General features: G+C 37.8%; 1 protein-coding gene across 4 annotated transcripts in view; it reads left to right on the top strand.

Moving 5' to 3' along the window:
- LOC105835770 (protein kinase C-binding protein NELL1) overlaps positions 1-19,016 on the top strand; it is a 69,718-nt gene extending 50,702 nt beyond the window's left edge. The window contains exons 4-14 of one of the 4 annotated variants that reach the window (XM_036286318.1): positions 821-1,103; positions 1,379-1,534; positions 1,798-2,020; positions 2,431-2,622; positions 3,395-3,514; positions 4,223-4,477; positions 5,231-5,611; positions 5,732-5,991; positions 6,181-6,423; positions 9,671-9,691; positions 12,622-19,016. In XM_036286318.1, coding sequence (XP_036142211.1) covers positions 821-1,103; positions 1,379-1,534; positions 1,798-2,020; positions 2,431-2,622; positions 3,395-3,514; positions 4,223-4,477; positions 5,231-5,611; positions 5,732-5,991; positions 6,181-6,423; positions 9,671-9,691; positions 12,622-13,320 — 2,833 coding nt within the window. In that variant the 3' untranslated portion in view covers positions 13,321-19,016. Of the gene's footprint in view, positions 1-820; positions 1,104-1,378; positions 1,535-1,797; positions 2,021-2,430; positions 2,623-3,394; positions 3,515-4,222; positions 4,478-5,230; positions 5,612-5,731; positions 5,992-6,180; positions 6,424-9,670; positions 9,721-12,621 lie in introns of all 4 variants that reach the window. The other 3 variants (XM_036286317.1, XM_036286320.1, XM_036286319.1) reach the window with 3 other exon arrangements.
- Positions 19,017-19,034: the final 18 nt, after the last annotated feature.

The following is a 19,034-nucleotide window of genomic DNA, read 5'->3' as shown; positions in this document are numbered from 1 at the left end:
GCCTTAATGAATGCAGCAGAATAATTCCGCTGTCGTTATACTGGAAATAACAACGTCCACATTACTCGGTACAACTAGGACAAAGAATTATTACCCATTTGACAATAAAAAACCTTTACTGTTAAATAATATTGTCGTGGCGAGAAAGATTGTCGTGCAACAATTGTACGTATGTTAGATGTATGTTTCGTTTCTCGTCTCGTCGCTCTGTCGCCTGCTTCGCAGTTTTATTTCTCATCTGTATATCGTTTTGTCGGTATACATCGGGTATAAAAGAAGTTAGTGTGTCAATTGTCGAGCGGGAGTGAAGGAGCACTCGGCTCGATGCCGCATCCTTCGTCGGTACTTCGAGAATGCGGACTACCTGTTTTCGCCTAGCTGACACAAATTGGATAGAAACTGACGCTCGTGTATGTATCGCACGGTATAGGTACATTAACGTGCCGCGACTATGATTAATATAGATGAAAACTCAATAAGCTTCTTAAAGGCTAATAAATTTTCCAGAACTTAATTACGCGTCGCCTGTAAGTATATTCCATTAGTGGTGATAGCATATAATTCAATTGTTTGATGATAGATACATGAATCTAAAGTGTACAATGCAAATTAAATCGCTTTTAATAGAGTTTCAACATTATTACCCAGCAATAAACTGAAAATTTTGTAATAAATATCAAGTAATACTAAAAAAACATGGTCACTCTACGTATTACATAATTTAATTAAAAATATTATAATAGTTCTAGATTAAATCTTGAATAGTCGTATAAGTTTATAATTTAATCGGCAATAAACATAAGAATGTAATGCGCGTCAGGTACTTGGAGCTGCAGAGCAGCGGACGCAAGGACGAGCTTCGACTTCATTACGTATCACGCCGCGACGGAATCGTACACGTCGAGGCGTTTCCTTTCCGACTGGCCGATGGCGCCTGGCACAGGGTCGCCCTGAGCATAAGCGGCTCGCAGGTCGAGCTGCTAATCGACTGTCACCCCTTGTACAGGCGACTGCTGAGACCTGGTCCACCCGACACTAACTTCACCCTGCCGCAGCTCCAGCTCTGGGTAGGACAGAGAAACGTCAGGCACTTTCTTTTCAAGGTAAAGCCGCATCTTTTACTGCAGACAAGACTTTGTCGTTTTCTTTTTTCAATTCTAGTTCTTTTCTATCTAGTTACCAACTGATGCAAGACTGATATATACAAATATAAATCAATGTTAAAATTTAAATAAAATTATTAGATATTTATATATATTATTCCTGCTAATTTTATTTTTATCGGCAAAAACACAATCAAGTTTCTGTTTTGTTTTACATGTAATATTCACACATGATTTCGTACTCCAGATTAAGGTTTCTGATTTTCGCGCCACAGGGTGCTTTGCAGGACGTCAAGTTAATAGCAGGACCTCACGGTTATCTTTCTCAGTGTCCTCAACTCGACTCATCCTGCCCCACATGCGGTCAATTTTCGATATTACAGAATACCGTAGAACAACTAATGCACAATCTCAATGAGTTGACTCGTAGGGTGAGTAACTTGTATATATATTTATATGATGCAAACTTCTATCACTGAGATTTAAGATTCAATTCAATGTTGTACAAAAGTTGTTGTACGAATTATATAAATCATATAAATGCGTACTGCTATTTTATTGTATAATTACATACAAAATTTTTTTTTATGATTCAACTTTCTAGGTATTACTCCATATAATAAAACATATCTTACTTTTTTGTTAATAAAATATAAATAAGATTGTTTTTGTTCATGGACATCCTTCCTTTTAGCTAGCCGCTGCAGAGGGCAGGATAAGCAAAGTAGAGGAGTGCGAGTGCCAAAAGTCCTGTAGGGTGAACGGTACTGTCCATGAGGACGGTAAGACCTGGGAGAAGGGTTGTGAATATTGTTCCTGCGTCCACGGCGAGATCGAGTGCAGGCCGATGCCCTGTACTCCGGTCACTTGCAAGAATCCTGTCATTCCAGAGGGAAAATGTTGCCCGACTTGTCTCAGTAAGTGGAACGTTGTACTTCTGTTTTTTATACCCTTTACTTGTAATTTGCAAACATCTTTCCTTAATATTCCATGATTATAAAAGTTTTTTTTTAATAAATCAATGACTTCTAAGCCAATAACTTTACTTGACAAGAATCTCACTACATCAAGACTTCTGTTGTCTTAATTTTTATTCAGCACATTCAGCTTATTATTCATTTACACTATTTACATACATTTGGAATACCGCATAAATTCTTAGAACCTGAGAGGATAATTCTCTTGAGTACTTTAATACAACGTAAATGTACTCTTTTACTTTCATGCGCACGCAACTGACTGATTAGAATGGTTTCGTGTTCAGTCGAACTACTTCCGTCTCGTGCCTCATGTTATTTATCTCGCCATTCAATGTTCGTTTTCGCAGGACAATGTTTCTTGCACGGCATAATTTACGATCACGGCGAGAGGGTCTCGCCGAAGCAGTGCGTCGAGTGCAACTGCTACGACGGTAGCTTTACCTGTCAGAAAATCGACATTGACACCAAATGCCCGCCTCTGCCGTGTCCACCCAGCGAGCAGATCAGCGTGGCGGAGGAATGCTGCAAGTTTTGCCCAGGTACGTTCTTGCTTGGAAAGTTGCACAAGGAAATGAATATATCGACGATTTAAAATTTACGATGCAAGATTTCCAAAGCGAAATTATAAGCTATCTACGAGATATCACTCAATTCTATAGAAATAGTTGATAGTTTCGTTAAGCAAATGTCTTTTTATTTGTATAAATCATAAGTTCTTATTATAAAACAAACAAATATCGGCAAACATTGAAATTCAGCAGATATATAAATTTTAAATAACGCATGTTATAATATTAGGCCTGAAAAGAAAAGAACAGCAAGCATGAAGAAGCGAGCTTTAAGGCAGCAAAAGCGTGGTTCGCATATCATTAATTCTAACTCTCTCATGCATGGAATATCTTTTCCGATAACTCTCTTCTTTTCTACTAATTTTGAATAAAAACACATCCACACATCATGCATGTATATAAAATCTATAATTATATAAAAAAAAAAAGTAGCTATTCAAGACAGCATACAAAGACAGCATAAAAAACGGCGTAATAATTATGATATTCAATGATGTATTACAGCAATTAAAAGTCCTAAGATTATTAACATGTATTTACATAATATTTATATTAATTCAAACAGAATAATTTTACTTCATGAAATTGCTACTTTCTATTATTAATCAACTACAATGTCCATTACGCATGGGAGGGTTATCGATGCCAAATCGAGCGATAACCTTTTGCCTAAAACCGCTAAATCACTAATTAAATCTTCTAACCGTCCTCCGTATTTGCCTGGCTAATCCAATTTAACTAGGGGTGGACTACTGCGGGTTGGGCCACACGTGTCACACTAACGCGACCTGCCTGAATCTCCAGACGACCTTCGCCTGCAGTTGCCATAGCGGTTTCGAAGGGGATGGTCGTATCTGTCACGGTACCTAATGCTTACCTAACTTACATGTGCAATTAATTGTATGTAAAAAATAACAAGGCTTGCTCTCGCCCGAGAAGCATGCGAACTTTACGCCAAGTGAAACCTTTGCATGATTAGTGTCTCGTTTCAATTGGAAGTTCAAAAGTTTTACTTTGCATAATTTTTATGTGTTCTTTTTCAGTTTTAATGAGTTCTTAAAATAAACCTTATTCGTCTTTTTATAGTTGTCTCCTTCGTCATTACTTAATTTTTTATATGAATATACGTTAAGTGTTTTTATTTACTTCTCTACATATTTTTACTATAATAATCATTTTATTTAATAATTATAATTTTCTTATATATAAATTGTATTTCTCTCCAGAACAATATCAGACTTTTAATTGATCATCATCTCTCGAAAGACAAACCACCGAAAGTATGTCTTTGTTAAAACAATCACAATAAAGCATGCATAAGTATGCATCAAATTAAGATCACGATCTTCATGAAGAATCGACTTGAAAGAATATATAAATTGCATAAAATAATAATTGTTATTAGTAATTGTAGTAATATATTTTTTTCCCATAACATTCTACTTTTTTCTCTGGAATTTTATTTTATTTACACAAATCTTTTTCTTAAACACAATAATTAATGGCAAGCATTTGTGCGACTTCGTTCATTATATAATCAACGATGTTTTTTTTTCGCCTCGTCATTCAGACGTGGACGAATGCAAGCAGGCAGATGGATCGAACTACTGCAACGCGAACACGAAATGCGTCAACGTGATCGGCTCTTACACGTGCGAGTGTCTTCCGGGTTACTATAGAATAGACGCGTTCAACTGTGCCGAGCTGGACGAGTGCGCGACTGGTCAGCACTTGTGTGACGAGCACGCCACATGTGTGAACACTAATGGTAGCTACTACTGTATCTGCAAGGACGGCTATACCGGCGACGGCTTCACGTGCAAACGTACAGTATATCGCCTTTATATATCAATAGCGCTATATTTTAATCGGTAATTTCTCTATCGTTTTAAGATTTTTCTTTGTTCCGTTTTAATGATTCTCTTGAATTAAAAAAAAAACGAATTTTTATACGATAAAACGCGAAAATAATAATTTTTATTATATTAATTCATTAATATAATAATTTATTAATATAAATATATTATTAATCTATTCTATATAATTAGAAAATATTTATTACAAAAATCGTACAAAATTTTTAATTTGTATAAGTCCATTTGTGAGAAATTTATATGAAATGATTGAGTAAACATGCTACTTTATTAAAAGTAGAAAAGAATTCAAACGTGTTTTCTTTATTGAAATATTCGAGATCTTCGAATGAGTGAATGTGTACACAAACAATCGTAATGATATTTTCACTGATGAATAAAACAGTGAAAGGCAATTTATACTGAAATAATGGAGAATGTTTATTTTTCTTCAAAACATACTGCTCCACAAAGACAGTACGAAAGAACTCTCATCATTTTTTAACATTAGTCAATCGATTTTTTGTTCTCGGGAAAAAATAATTACACACACTAAAAATGATTTTTAAACTAACAATAATAAAATTGTGTCTCATTAAAAATCAAATCTCAATTTAACGTCAATTATTAATAAAATAAGATTAGAAGTACAATCACATCTTTTTAAAAGATGTGAATTAAAACAGTAAAAGATCTGAATTAAAACAATATCTTCTCTATTGTAGCTATGTGCAATCAGACTTGCCAGAATGGTGGCGAATGCGTGGCACCTGGAAGGTGCTCTTGTCGACGCGGTTACATCGGCAACAGTTGCGAACTTGACCTGGACGAATGTGCCAGCGATCTGCATCGGTGTCATCAATCGTCCACGTGTTTCAACATGCCCGGGTGGTATTACTGCCGGTGCAAGCCTGGCTACAGGAGTGCCCTGCACGACAGCACTCAGGGCACGCAATGCGTTGACATCGACGAGTGCAACGATCTAACGACTGAGGGAAGGCATACGTGCCATCCTACCGCGAAATGCGTCAATACCGTGGGCGGATACGAGTGCGTGTGCCCGCCGGCGAAGGACCTGGAAGAATCTGAAAAAGAATGCAGACTCAGTGAGTTCATTCGTCGCATCTGATATCACGATGCACTCATCTCTTAGAGTAAAACCGCTTGAAATTATACCGATAGTACGTAAGAAATTATTTTACATTGCTGTATTGCTGTAATTTAAGGTTGCTGGTTCGAAAATCGTGAGGTTAACAACGGCGAGACTTTGGCGCCGTCCGGAAATCCTTGCAGGAGATGCACGTGCCAAGACGGCGTGGTCACCTGCAAGGATCCCGTATGTGACTGCAGCGCACCGGGAAGCCACAGGGACAAGTGTTGCCCGCAATGTAATCCCGCCGCGTCCTGCAGGCATCAGGAGCTCCATCATCTAGTCTTCAGAAGCGGAGAACGTTGGATATACCAGTGTCAGACTTGCGAGTGCCTGGTAATGAATCTACCCGCAAATACGACAAAATATAAGTAGAATAAGAAGAATAGCTTAAGCATCTGAACCCATTGAATCTCAAACCCCTATCGTAGTTTCCACTGAGAAAACTGAGATTTCTCGAAAAAAAAAAAAAAAGACAATAGCCGATTTCAAATTTTCTGCGAATTATCGCATGATCTATTGCAGTACGGCGAAATAGACTGCTGGCAGATGGAGTGTCCACCGGTAACCTGCTCGAATCCCGTGACCGAGGAGGGCGATTGTTGTCCGCGCTGCGAGGACGATCCCTGCGCTCGTGAGGTGCCGGTGAACGGCACCTCGTTGACGGTTCCTAGTCGACCCCGGCCGTGCAGCTATGCCGGCATCATCCACGACAGCGGCAGCTCCTGGCAGGACCCCCACGACAAGTGCACCACGTGCGAGTGCAAGGTAAGAAGAAGGATCGGACGTGTCATCCGTCACGTCGCGGGATCCGCGATCGCCGGTCTTTGACCCGGTCCCATACGAGATCCGAAGGATACGGATAGGATAAAGAGGGGGAATTCGCCGGAGAAGGACGACGTCATGGGCACGGAAGACGTGAGGATGGTCGCTCGCCAAGTCCTTTCTCTATTCCCCATAAATTTTTAACAGCATTCAATCTAATTAATATAAAATATGTTGTACAATGACAATTAGTTATATTTTGTTACGCGTTAACTTGCGAGCGCATTTAATATAATAAAATAATATAGCTTTTCTTGTGTGCTTCTTCTAAAAGCAATAGTGTACTGCAAGGAGATTATCTCAATCACAAACCAAGTGTTTAGTATGATGGATATTCTCTGTTTATTTTTAATTGTTAAACCGACAACATTCAAATCAAACCATCCTAACGAGATCTTGGTACCCATCGCGCTTACTTCTCTCGCGAATTTAAGAGCTCAAGGTCAGTAAATAAAAGGAAATATTGCCTCAATTTAGCCGTGGATTTGTCATGTGCCTATTTAATTGCGCTCGCTATATACTATGTACGTCGACGTAAGATGCAAAAAAAATTACTGTGCAGGCATCCATCGCGGAATATGTACATGCACATATACATGGTGGAGTATTAATCATATCATTAAATCATATCATTAAATTTTATTTTTGTTTCATGTCATTAAATATTATTTTTTCCGTGACGATAATTAGCATCATCATCAACGTTGCCTTCTTCTTTATCTTTATACAGAATAATTTTGACTCTATTCTAACGTATTTAAATCAATAATTAAATTATATGTTGATTTTGTATATTTTCTTAAGATGAAGAAAAAATTTTTTTTCTTCAAAACCATATTCAAATAACGAGGGATTAATATTATTTCAAATGCTACGAATAAATACTCGTACATTTTTTACAATCCATTATAGATTGAAGACTCCACCTTCTGAACATATTCGGTCAAATTGTCCGACCATACAAACATGAAATTATACACACAAGTATCCATTTGTCATTTTATTTTTACTCGCTCTCTTTACTCTCTGTCTATCTGTTTTACTTGTCGTCAGTAGGTAATCCTCGAATAGTACAAGGTACATACTGACTGTTTCTTTTTTTTTGTGCAGTATACCATTTGTTTTGCAGTGTGTATTAACGCGAATCGATTTTGCAAAGCTAAACGCTGAAATTTTATTAACCGTATGCTGAGAGAAGAAGAATAACGTTTATAATGTACAGTTGAAATCTAACTTCTCACTCGCATGAATTTAACTAACCAAATTAAATTATTTACAAACGCTTCAATTTTGTATTTCGCAAGAATTTATATGTGTACAAAATTGTACAAAAATAATAATATTATCTGTATTATAACTAATATTAAGCATCTTCTCTCTCGGTGTGCATTAATGCGTCGTGCTGGCCTTGTCATTATACGATCTCAGCGCTGTATACTCACCACTGTAAAATATTCAAACTTCATATTTTTATACATTGTTAGACACATTCAGGGGCGTCCCCAAGCTAGTCCAAAGATAAATGTTGACTGTTTTTCGTTGCCTGCCTTGCACGTGGCAGCGTTCGTCGTTTGGTTCTCGTGAGAGGAGAAATAGATATCTTAGATTATTAATTCCGTATCTTAGATTTTAGATTACTAAATGACTACCTCCTCCTCGTAAATCCGTTTTTATAATCCTATGATTTATTACTCTTTAAGATTCACGTCTTTATAATAGAAAATAATGACAACTTATTTTTATTTAATTTGAAAATTTGGTATGTCCTTTTTACATGAAATTGCTAATATCTTATTAGTAAAAGAAAAGTAATATAATTAATTGAATATCGCAGATGTAAGATATTTAGCATGATTTGCAAAATTATTTTAATAACGTAATTTCTTACATATTCTTTCCATCGAAAAAATTGTACTCTTCATGTGTAGAAACTGTAGATATGGAATGTAATCGAATACTGCCACGGCCGTGAGAATCCCGGTTCATATAATCGAATCTTGAAATAAAACTTTAAATTTCAAGAAAGCTCATTGTTTTTCGCTTCTTTACCGAGTTTTTCGCTCTAATCATCGTCATCCTATTGTCACTTTGAATATACGAGATTTTTGTATTTTAGAAATTTCTGCTTAACTTTTAATCATTTTAATTGCAGAAACCATAAATTAATAATAGCATATATTTTATGGCGGATAATTTTAGTTTAACAATTTAAAATTTAGATTGTTTTATAAAACTTATGAAATTCTAAACTCACACACATATATACACACATGTTATATTTTCATTTTTATGTATTGTCTGTAAAATTCAACTCTTTTTCGATTTCATAAGTAGGGCGACGATGAATCATTACATGTGTTTTCTTTATCGTCTTATCTTTCAGAGTTTGAAAAGTATTTAGAGATGTTTTCTTTATATAAATTAAAACATTAAAACATAAAAAGAACGTTTAAAATATTCTAATGATTAACATTAAATCTATATTGAATGAAAATTCTCTGAAAATTAATTAAGATCACCCTTTGTTATTTCTGCAGCTTAATTTTCCAGAAGCTTATCCCTTCAACAATAATTAATTTTCTAATTAAAATATCAATCATAACTTCTCACTCCCAATCTGTGGTTGAAAGATAACGTGGTAAATCCGGAACACCTCATATAACGCCAAACCAAGATTGAGCCGAGATCTCACGATCGCGCGTGCTTCGGGTCGGCCCTGCATGGATCATTTTACTAGTGTTTATCGCCCGGCGACGATTAATAGAAAACGGACCTGACCTCATAATGATCAAAACACGTGCATCACGACCTTGACCCCGCCGATCCGATCCGCAATCGCCCGATCGCCGGTCGATGACAGTCTAGCATCGTGCCGCATTGCTCAATCAAGAGCGGCGGCACGGTTTCATCAGTGGATGACATTGGCATCGATTGGCCGGGGACCACCGGAATGGAATTCGACTGATTCCGCTAGGTCAATCATGACGATCTTCTAATCGCGAAACGTGGATCAAATGTGGCGCACAGAGAGGTCCTGGTCACGTATAAAGAGAAAATAGCGAGGGAGGGATATAGGAGGGGGAGTTGCGCCGGGGAAACATTGTCTGCCTGTGACTATGCTGTTGTAAATTAACCCCGCCACCCTGCCCGTGACTAACCTCATATAGCCTAACAATGGGTATCCTTGCAGGTGCCGTACTGCGCCCAATTGGTGAGCAATAGCGCGTGTTGTGTGCATCGGTAATCACGTCACTTCTACCTCACCTATAATCTCTACTACCTGCCTCTTCTCTTCTGTCTTTATTGTGTGCTGATTAATGTACTACGACTAACGGAGTGCTCGAGTGCTTTCTTCGTCTTCCCTTTCCTTCTCATTTATTTTCACGATTTTGTCTTGTTTTTCGTTAATCTTAATTCTCTCTCTCTCTCTTTCTCTCTCTCTCTCTCTCTCTCTCTCTCTCTCTCTCTCTCTCTCTGTCCCCCCCTTCCACTGTTTCATTTTTTTTAATTTTTCATATCTTTTGCATCCTCGCTTGATATTTAGTAATTCTTTTCCTACTAATTATTTTTTTCTCTGTTTAACTCCTACTTATTAGGACGTCCTGTTGTCAGAACGTTGAACGCCGCACGTTGATCACCAAAAGCTTTATCACTATTCGACAATGAATATATAAATGTATCGTAAGCACGGAGCATGTGCATCTGATTGCATTTGACGAAGTGTTCTCGACGTGACGTTGATGATCTTTCAAATTTAAGAACGGGGCGAATTTCAAATTAGTTCGGCAGAATTCCTTGATGCTCGTATATCTATTAGAAATTACTGACTATTTGACATTTGATTTTTTTTTTTTGCCATTGGAGTTTATCTTGCTATCTAACTCCGGTCATCTAGATTATATAACAGTCGGTTAATTAATAGTATTCGTTTGCGTTCGCGTTTGTGCTTTGCTAACTCTTTATCTAAATTCCTTATTTAAAGTACTTGTGTTGCTAAAAATAGCGTCTGCACGCCGCAAAGAAATAATTTGCATGCCTTTATCATTCACGATCGCGCAAGATAAATTCGTCGACGGATCGAGCGAGAATACAGCGTGTTATCTTATCTCGTCTCTCCGTGATAAGGTCGATTGCACGTTTTCGAAAATTCTGCATGCGTCGACGCATGCACTTTTCACGCATTTTTACTTTCCATACTTCCTGACTTTGCGCACTACTCCCTCTCGCTTTTCTCTCTTTCACCCCCGTTTTTTTTTTTATTTACGCACACTCCGAGACGCACGGTCGTTCGTACAAAAAGATAAAAGAGAAAGGCAATCCTTCGGTCGACGAATCTTTCTCGTGTCGATCGAGGAGCATGGCGCACGAGGTGGCAGACATGTGTAACATACATACACACACGCGCGCGCGCGCACACTCATACACATGTGCACACAACACATACACGGACTGCGTCTTGGATCCGCGATTATATTTGTTTCTTACGTCTCTTTCTCTTTTCTTTTTTTTTTTATTTTTTTAAAAGAGTCGTTGTCGCACCTGAGCCTCCACTGCACCCTCCTCTGATCTGCATTCGAGATTCGGTAGAAGCACCAAGAGGTCTCTTTCTTTCTCTGTAGCGATTTATCAAACGCCGATTTTGGTAAGATGAAAGTGACTCGCACAAAAATTAAAAATATAAACAATAAAATATCAAGGCTGGCATAGAAATATATCATAATGAAGTGATTAATATCAAATTTTTTAATTTAAATTAATTAAATTATTAAAATATTTATAACTGTCAAGTATCACTGTACATTAATTTTTCGATTTTCAAGGGGGACGAGCCATTCGCTCCATAAATAACTCCATGGATAATATAAAAATTATAGTAATCATTGTAATTGCAGTTTTAAAAATTCTATATCAACATAAATAAAAACAAATGATGGTGTCATATGTACGCATCGACATGTTTATTTACTATAGTTTAATATAATTTTTATTAACATTATAAATAATATGGTATTATATGAAAAATTTTTTTAAATTAATCTCTCGCCTCGCTTGGAAATTTCCATCTGGGAAATTACTATGGGAATCAAAAGATTAATAAACATTATGCGAGTATTTACACATATTATGTGCACGCCATAAAACAATGTCTTGCCAGAATCGTAGCGGAAAGTAGTGGAAACTTAGAGATTTGTCGCCGGGTATCAAAGACATACTATGGAAATTCATTGTTTTGCCCCCTTTCGAATGTCAGCATGAGTGTCCTTACAGTTATTTTGTAATTGTGATCATGACCACTTACAAGTCGTCTTCTTGACTGAGAGAAAAGGCGCCGCCGGCGCGGGTGCGAGGAACGTCGCAAGGGAAGTTTCAAGGGAAGTAAAGCCGGGGTTCGGATTCTTGCACGTTGGTTTATTATCTCGCCACGGCGGAACTGATGCGGTATTGTTCTACGAAACAATGAATTACATACTATGGACACAAGTACCTGCCTCATCACTACAGATTGGAAAGTCTTGGCGCGCTAAGCAATCGATTTGATAGTTAACCCATTTCATATCTGTATATAAGAAAATATAAAATATCATTTTTTATCCATTATTTTACCTATTTGTTATTAAAGCAAAAATATCTTAACACGTAAAGTGTTAAATTAAAATATTTATTGAAGGAAAAATTGTAATAATAATAATTTGATACATCGAGAAAACAAATCTAATATTGCAAGAGCTACAAGGAATGGGTTAATTATAATTTTTATGATTCAAAAAATTCTTTTTCTTGGGAACATTAGAATTGAAAAAAACGCCTTTGTTAAAAAAAACTCAAATCAATATAAAATTGCAATTGATATTCTGTGTTAGTGCAAAGAATTCAAACAATAGTCAAGAAACATTTCTGTTCTGTACTCTATTTCTTTCTTATCGGAACACAGGATCAATTCACGATCGGAAGACCAACCGCACATTCATATCATTTCATATATTCGCATTTTTCACGTGTCATCTTTGCCACGTACCGCGTTCTCTCATGTTCTCATCATGCCGGCCAAGACTTTCCAATCCGCAGTCGACGAATTATAAACGAAAAGCGCCCAATTCCCTCCGCCGTGGCTAACCCAGTTTCCCACGAACCTCTCCGCAGGACGGGCAGCTTTGCTGCAGCTACGATTACGGCTGCGGTGGCGATCTGGGCAACGACAAGCAGCAACGTTCTCCAGTCGCTGTTCCTGAGTCTCTCATACGCTATCCACCAGACCCTGCGGTCCAGTCGCTGGTCAACGATGCACCGGAAGCAGCTCTACCAGCGGTCACCGGCACACCCGGCACCACACGCACCATCACCACCTCCGCTGTCATCACCTCCGTCGCGAGCACCACCTCCCCCGACTCGTCGCCCTCGCACTACTCGTCATCCTCCAGCATCAGCAATGACAACCCCCACGATCTCAAGCAAGATCACGCAACGGGCTCGCGCATCTCGCCCATGTCGCGAGTCCAGCAAAGAAACGTGGCCCCTCATACCACCAGATCGCAGCAACAGCAAGCGTCGTCGACCACGAGGCACCAACAGTCCGTCGGAGGTTCGATGTTGTCGACGGCATCAGAACGGTACGCGACACCATCGACGACGACGACGACGACGACGACAACGACGACGACGACGACGACGAGAATGCCGTCCGCAACATCCATCGACAACAGATCGACATCGTTACGGCGTGGCCAGTCGTCGAATGCTGTCAATCGTCGCGGCGGTGCCGCCATCGCCTTTTCCTCTTCCTCGTCGGCGTCGTCGTCGCCGAGCAGCAGGAAGTCCATCGTCCTCGACAGCGCCACTTGAGGGCCGTGGATCTAGAGGAAGATAGAAAAGAACGAACCCGACACACTTGGCAAAGGCATTCCAGAGGGGAAACCCGAGAGGTCTCCCATAATAGTCGTCTGACGCGCGTTGCCCGTCTTATATCGTCGGCAGAAAAGGAAGAAATGAGACCAACAGTTTGCAAAGAGGAAGAAGAGGGATCGGCGGTACGCGGCCGATCGGTCACGAACGATCGGCATCGCCGTGCCGCGTTGCCACGAGGAAGATTCGTTCCATCTTCTGGAGCCTGTTTCCGGAATCTATGTCTGGCAATTCCGAAGAATTAACGATCAACGTCGTCGAAGGTTAGCCTCGTTAAAAAGAGCTAGAATTGACATTAGATCTTGTCACCGATCTTGGCCCTAGTCCCGCTAGGCTCAAAGTCTTCTAAACGCTAAAAATTCGAGATCGCCGATACCCTCAAGCTCGTGTCGTTTGCGATCGAGTCGTTCACAGATCACGTAGTCGCTATTGACATCCGGATCTAGAGCAGCCACGGGCCGGGCTTGTGGCTGAAAGCGCGTTATATACGCGTCCAGGACGTTCGCTTTTCCGCTTGAATCGCTCGCTCGAGCTGCGGTGATCTTTTCTCGCCTTTGCTCACCGGATGAGTGTCGGGGTGCGGCGCTAACTGTTTCTCGAGAGATAATCGGTACGGAAGTGACTTTTAAACTCAACATCAAGAGTTTGCGCACAATGGTCAGCTTGCAAAATACTGAATATAATAGATACAATAGATGCGGTTCAACCGAATCAAAGGTGCAGGTTAAAATTGATTTTATTTTTAAATTTTCGCTGACAAAGAAAACAACAATGTTGCCCGGATACGTTGATTCCTTAAAAAAACTTGTTTACGCTCTTAGAGTACATTACGTATGTATAAAAAAAGAACTTTGTATCGATACGAATTAGAATGAATAAGATATGTAGATAAGGAATACACACGTCAAAGAGTTGAAGGCTATTTTTTGTGAATCTCATGAGGTGTGTCACGTGTAACATGCAATTCAAAAACACACGGAATTTGCTTATAAACAATTTTTGTTTCCCTTGCATGACTGTTGCTCTGCAAATGTAACAACTGCAATTGTTATTTAGGGGAAACCACTACAACCATATTGATATTGCTAAAAGAAGTATTGCATATTTTGCAATTCACATAATTACGATTAGATCGTACCAAGCGTAAACAAAATGTGCCGTCGCGTATTTTTACGTAATCAGCAAAATTGCAACAAAGGCGCAATACATAAACATAACGGTACGAGTATCAAGTAGTATTGTCATAAATAATTGCGTGTAGCCAGAAGATTTTTGAAAATATTCCAAGCAGAAAAGTCTCGAAGCCACGAATTGATAGATTCGCAGTAATTATTTGACGATGTTGACCTTCAGCACCGATTGTCGATCGAAGCTGTGTCGCGCGTCCTCCGTGGATCGAGCATGATCCGAGCGAACCGAGGGCGCAGATTCACTTTCGCAGAAGAAGCTCCTTTCGCGAACAAGTAGCGCACAATATTTGGGCCTTATAAAGTAAATTGTTGATGTTCCGCTAAATACCACATAAACACTTGTATGTATGTATGTACGACGGCAAAGCAGGGGCGATATATATGTTTGTCGTAAGGAATTGATCCCTGACGGAGGGGAGAAAACACACACACACACACACACACACACACACACACACACACACACACACACACAGAGTGATGTATATTATATGTATATATTATACACACATTATACACACATATATATATATATAATATACATATATAAAGAGAAGTAAAAAACGTATGTATTATATTATACCGTGTACTATATGAGTAATTCCTGCGCATCCATCGATATATCCAAACGCACCGACTGTCAATCGTCAACGTCGATGACAACGCGGGTGGCTCTCTATTACGCTATAGAAATATCCACTATGGAGGATCATATCTCGTGACAATATAAGCGATATGAGGCCCCGGTACATATACAATCAACGTAGCGTGCGTATCCGGCGATAAAAATAGTTACGCTTGTGTGAGAGAGTACGTTTAAGGGTAATAGGGTAGACGCGATCCTTAAACCCGAAGAGAATTCAGTCTATCTTCTAAGGATTCGGCTCGATCCGATTTCCACGTTATCCTTAGTCATCCTGCAGAAGACGGACTTATGCTCGATTCACGGCTCTCGAATGAGATGTCGGAATACGTCACCGAGAGAGAGAAAAAAAAAAGAATGGCTTTGCAACTCACAGTGTGACAATAGAGAGATTTCTAACGTTGTGGCAATTGTTCACAATTCAGGTACCAAATGAAGAGTGTAATAGATGTAACAATTAAACGACAATAGTTCGGTTCTTATGTCACAATTATAAGATAGTTGTTTCCGCGGAATGCAAATAATGTCAATTGAAAGAGTGAATTTTGTAGATGTATTGCATACTGTGTAGTTAAAAAACCATCATGCCAAAGAAGATCCGTTCTTGCGGTCTTTCCTGCCCTCAGACGAGGTAAAAATCAAGTATGTCCGACGTTCCCGGAACGAGTGGAAGGCTAAGCCAGACTTTTCCTACATGCACTCTGCAACCCATGAAATACTCGGAGGGTCAATGGATTTTAACCTCTTGTCTGCGCTGGACAATTGAGCTCTCTCTCGGTGCTAAGTTCCGCAGAAAGACTGCCGTTCTTCAGCATTTCGCCCGTTCGCAAAGTGTGCATTTGTAATAGAGTTGGTTCTTGCAGAGTTAAACGTAAGGTAATTTTCGTAGCAAGACGCGCGTGCGTGAATTGAATTCACAATATATAGATATACGATAAATATATCCAGGTAACAAGCTGTGATGTTATTTGTCGTCAAAATAAATCGACAAATAACGTTAGCTTGCTATCTAGGTATTTCCCTGGAAAAAAAAAACTTAATTTGTTATCGCTATTTATTTAATATAACAAGTTAATGATAATTATAAAAAAGCATCGAGTCTCTGAAAATCAGTCATTTGCGTTCTCTTCTTTCTTTCAGCAACTCGTCATTGATATGTTACCGACTGCCGCATCATTTTACGCATTCACAGATGTCAAAGCAATCAAAAAATCCGTCAAAGCCCTAAACACGGACATCCACGGCTCACATCAACGCGTAAACGCGAAACTGGTTGTTGGCGTCGTCGTAGACATTATCTAATAAACATTCGGAATTATCACACGATTTGAGCATAGCGCCGATTAATAAATTAATCAGACCAGAAGTTAAGCATTTGCAACTCGCCTACGAGCAATAGCCTAAGCGATGTTAATTATAATCGAAATAATTTAGAACGCGGGAAACAGGCGAGGACTTAGCCCATCTAATTTTAGGGATTACGTCTTAACCGCGATGAAGAAGGGCCTAGCTAAACATAATCATTCAAACTCCGAGCGACGCACGGGAAAAATCGTAGACTTTTTCGCCGTGCCAATTATATAATGTCTCCCGTTACTATCGGTTAGATACTGGCGATGAACGTGCCAGCTGACTCGAACGATTCTTTATCTCGCTCAATCCAACCATGACCACTACGACTACATTCCTCCTTGACTAACAATAAATAGGCACTAATGAGAGAAACATAAATAAATAAATAAATAAATAAATAAATAAATAAATAAATGAATATACATACGAAGTATGTTACTCTGTTACTTGCATCGTTTCTTTCGTCCGCGAATCCTTTGGCTCCAACTTAAAACGGCTTCTATAGTTTTTACTAATTACATTTCTAATTAAAATATTATTAAATAATATCAATATAACAGAATATTCATAATATTACAAACAAATTTTTTTCGTTTTAATTATTGTAATTTGAAAACAAAATTTATCAAAGATTCGCTGAAAGAAAATGTAATAGAGAAGAGCAGGGCATCCTACATATATATATTCATATTATTGTGTATAAATACTATAAATACATATGAAACACACACGGAAACACGTACGAATGTACACACAGGTGCACGTGTGTGGACGCAACGGAGAGAACGACAGGGACGAGGGAGTTAATTCGTAATTAAGCAGGACTTAATAAATCTCCAGGCTGATATTAGCGTTCATGAAAAAGAGAAAAAGAAATCTCGCAATATCTGAGGACTAAATGGTAATTGTTCGTTCAATGTGCAATAATTTAATAATAACACCGCTAACTTGTAATCGACTAATTGAGCGATGCTACTATGCTATGTCGTGATCGAACGGACAATTATGAGTGAAAAGAAGAAAAGAAAAAAAAACATGAAAGATCGGAAAATGCGTTGACATTATTTCTCCGGCTCGAATTTGTCAGCTCTGTGATGAAATAACTATACAGTATCTACCTAAAGAGTTTAAAAAATATAGAGAAGCGCTAAATCAAATGTCTATCAGCTACAATACAACAACATACGACAATACGAAACCATATTGACAGTATATTTAGAAGATTAAAAAATGCTGCCAATTTGGAATATTTATCCTTGCCATAAAAGATAGAATGTTGTACTATCAGTACGGATTTTAATTGGTTAAATACATTTTAAATCAATAAATCAAGTTTATTTCACAGAAGTTTAATATAAGGGACCATCACTTGTCACAAGCTTTTATTTCTTAACAGTTAATAATTTGATAACTAAATAGGATTTTTGTATGAGTAAAAAATAAAGTAAACTTTTATCTATTTACTTGGAATATTAAATCATTGTTAATTTAATATTTTTGTTCATTAAAAATTTTTATAATTTTTTATACAGGAGATAATACAATATTTAATTTTTTTATCTTTTGTTATATAACATATTGTTAAGTATATACCAAGAGTTTTGCAATCTCTGTATAATTTTTATGACGTGCGAGACTACCCCAAAATTCATTGGAGCAAATAGTTAAAAACCGAAAACTTAAAATATTATTCTACAGATGTAACAAATTTAACTGACTTCGATTTGGTTCTTTAAATTTCTTATTACTAATTACTTTTTAACTTCTAGCATTACCTGATTTGATAATATTCTTGTTTATCTTCTGCACTTTTTTTGTACTCTAAGCCATCTAGTTCGCCAATCTTTTACTGTCGTTCTAGTTGATTTATTCAGTCAATCAATCAGCTACTTACCTTTAAAACAAAAACATACATATGACAAAATAATTAACAATAAATCAACTTAACATTTAAATTATCTTTAAAAAAGACGCGTTACTTTGCATCTTATTATTTTACATTTGTATTATAACCATTTTCGTAATTTACTGTTAAAAAATTTACGAAAATATTTGTGATTTCTGAAAAAATAGAAAGATGAAAGAAATGGAAAAGAAACTAAATGCGGTTATATTACGATTGGACAAAACGAGGAGAAATTCGAGCTGAGAGAATATAAGTGACAAGCAACAAACAAAGCATACATATATAGGTACACATAGACATGGAACCTAGAGATGACCCTTGAAAACTAGAGATGACCCATTGTGTCCCAAAATCAAATTCTTTCAGAATTGAAAGTTAACAAAAAAACTAATAGATTTGTCAGCAGAATAAGATAGTCATTTATTGCTCTTTTCAAACTCCCGTATGAGGTTTTGTGACCTGTTTATTCAAATTGTTTTAAAACAAATTATCAATTATCTGCATTAAGATTGTCCTGATGAAACGAACAATAAAAAAAAAAAAAGAAAAGCGTCGTTATTCC

Source organism: Monomorium pharaonis, chromosome 4 (assembly GCF_013373865.1).
Source record: "Monomorium pharaonis isolate MP-MQ-018 chromosome 4, ASM1337386v2, whole genome shotgun sequence".
In the NCBI taxonomy this organism is placed as follows: domain Eukaryota; kingdom Metazoa; phylum Arthropoda; class Insecta; order Hymenoptera; family Formicidae; genus Monomorium; species Monomorium pharaonis.
Note: the sequence above shows the minus strand (reverse complement) of the source record. Positions and strands in the feature narration are given on the sequence as shown.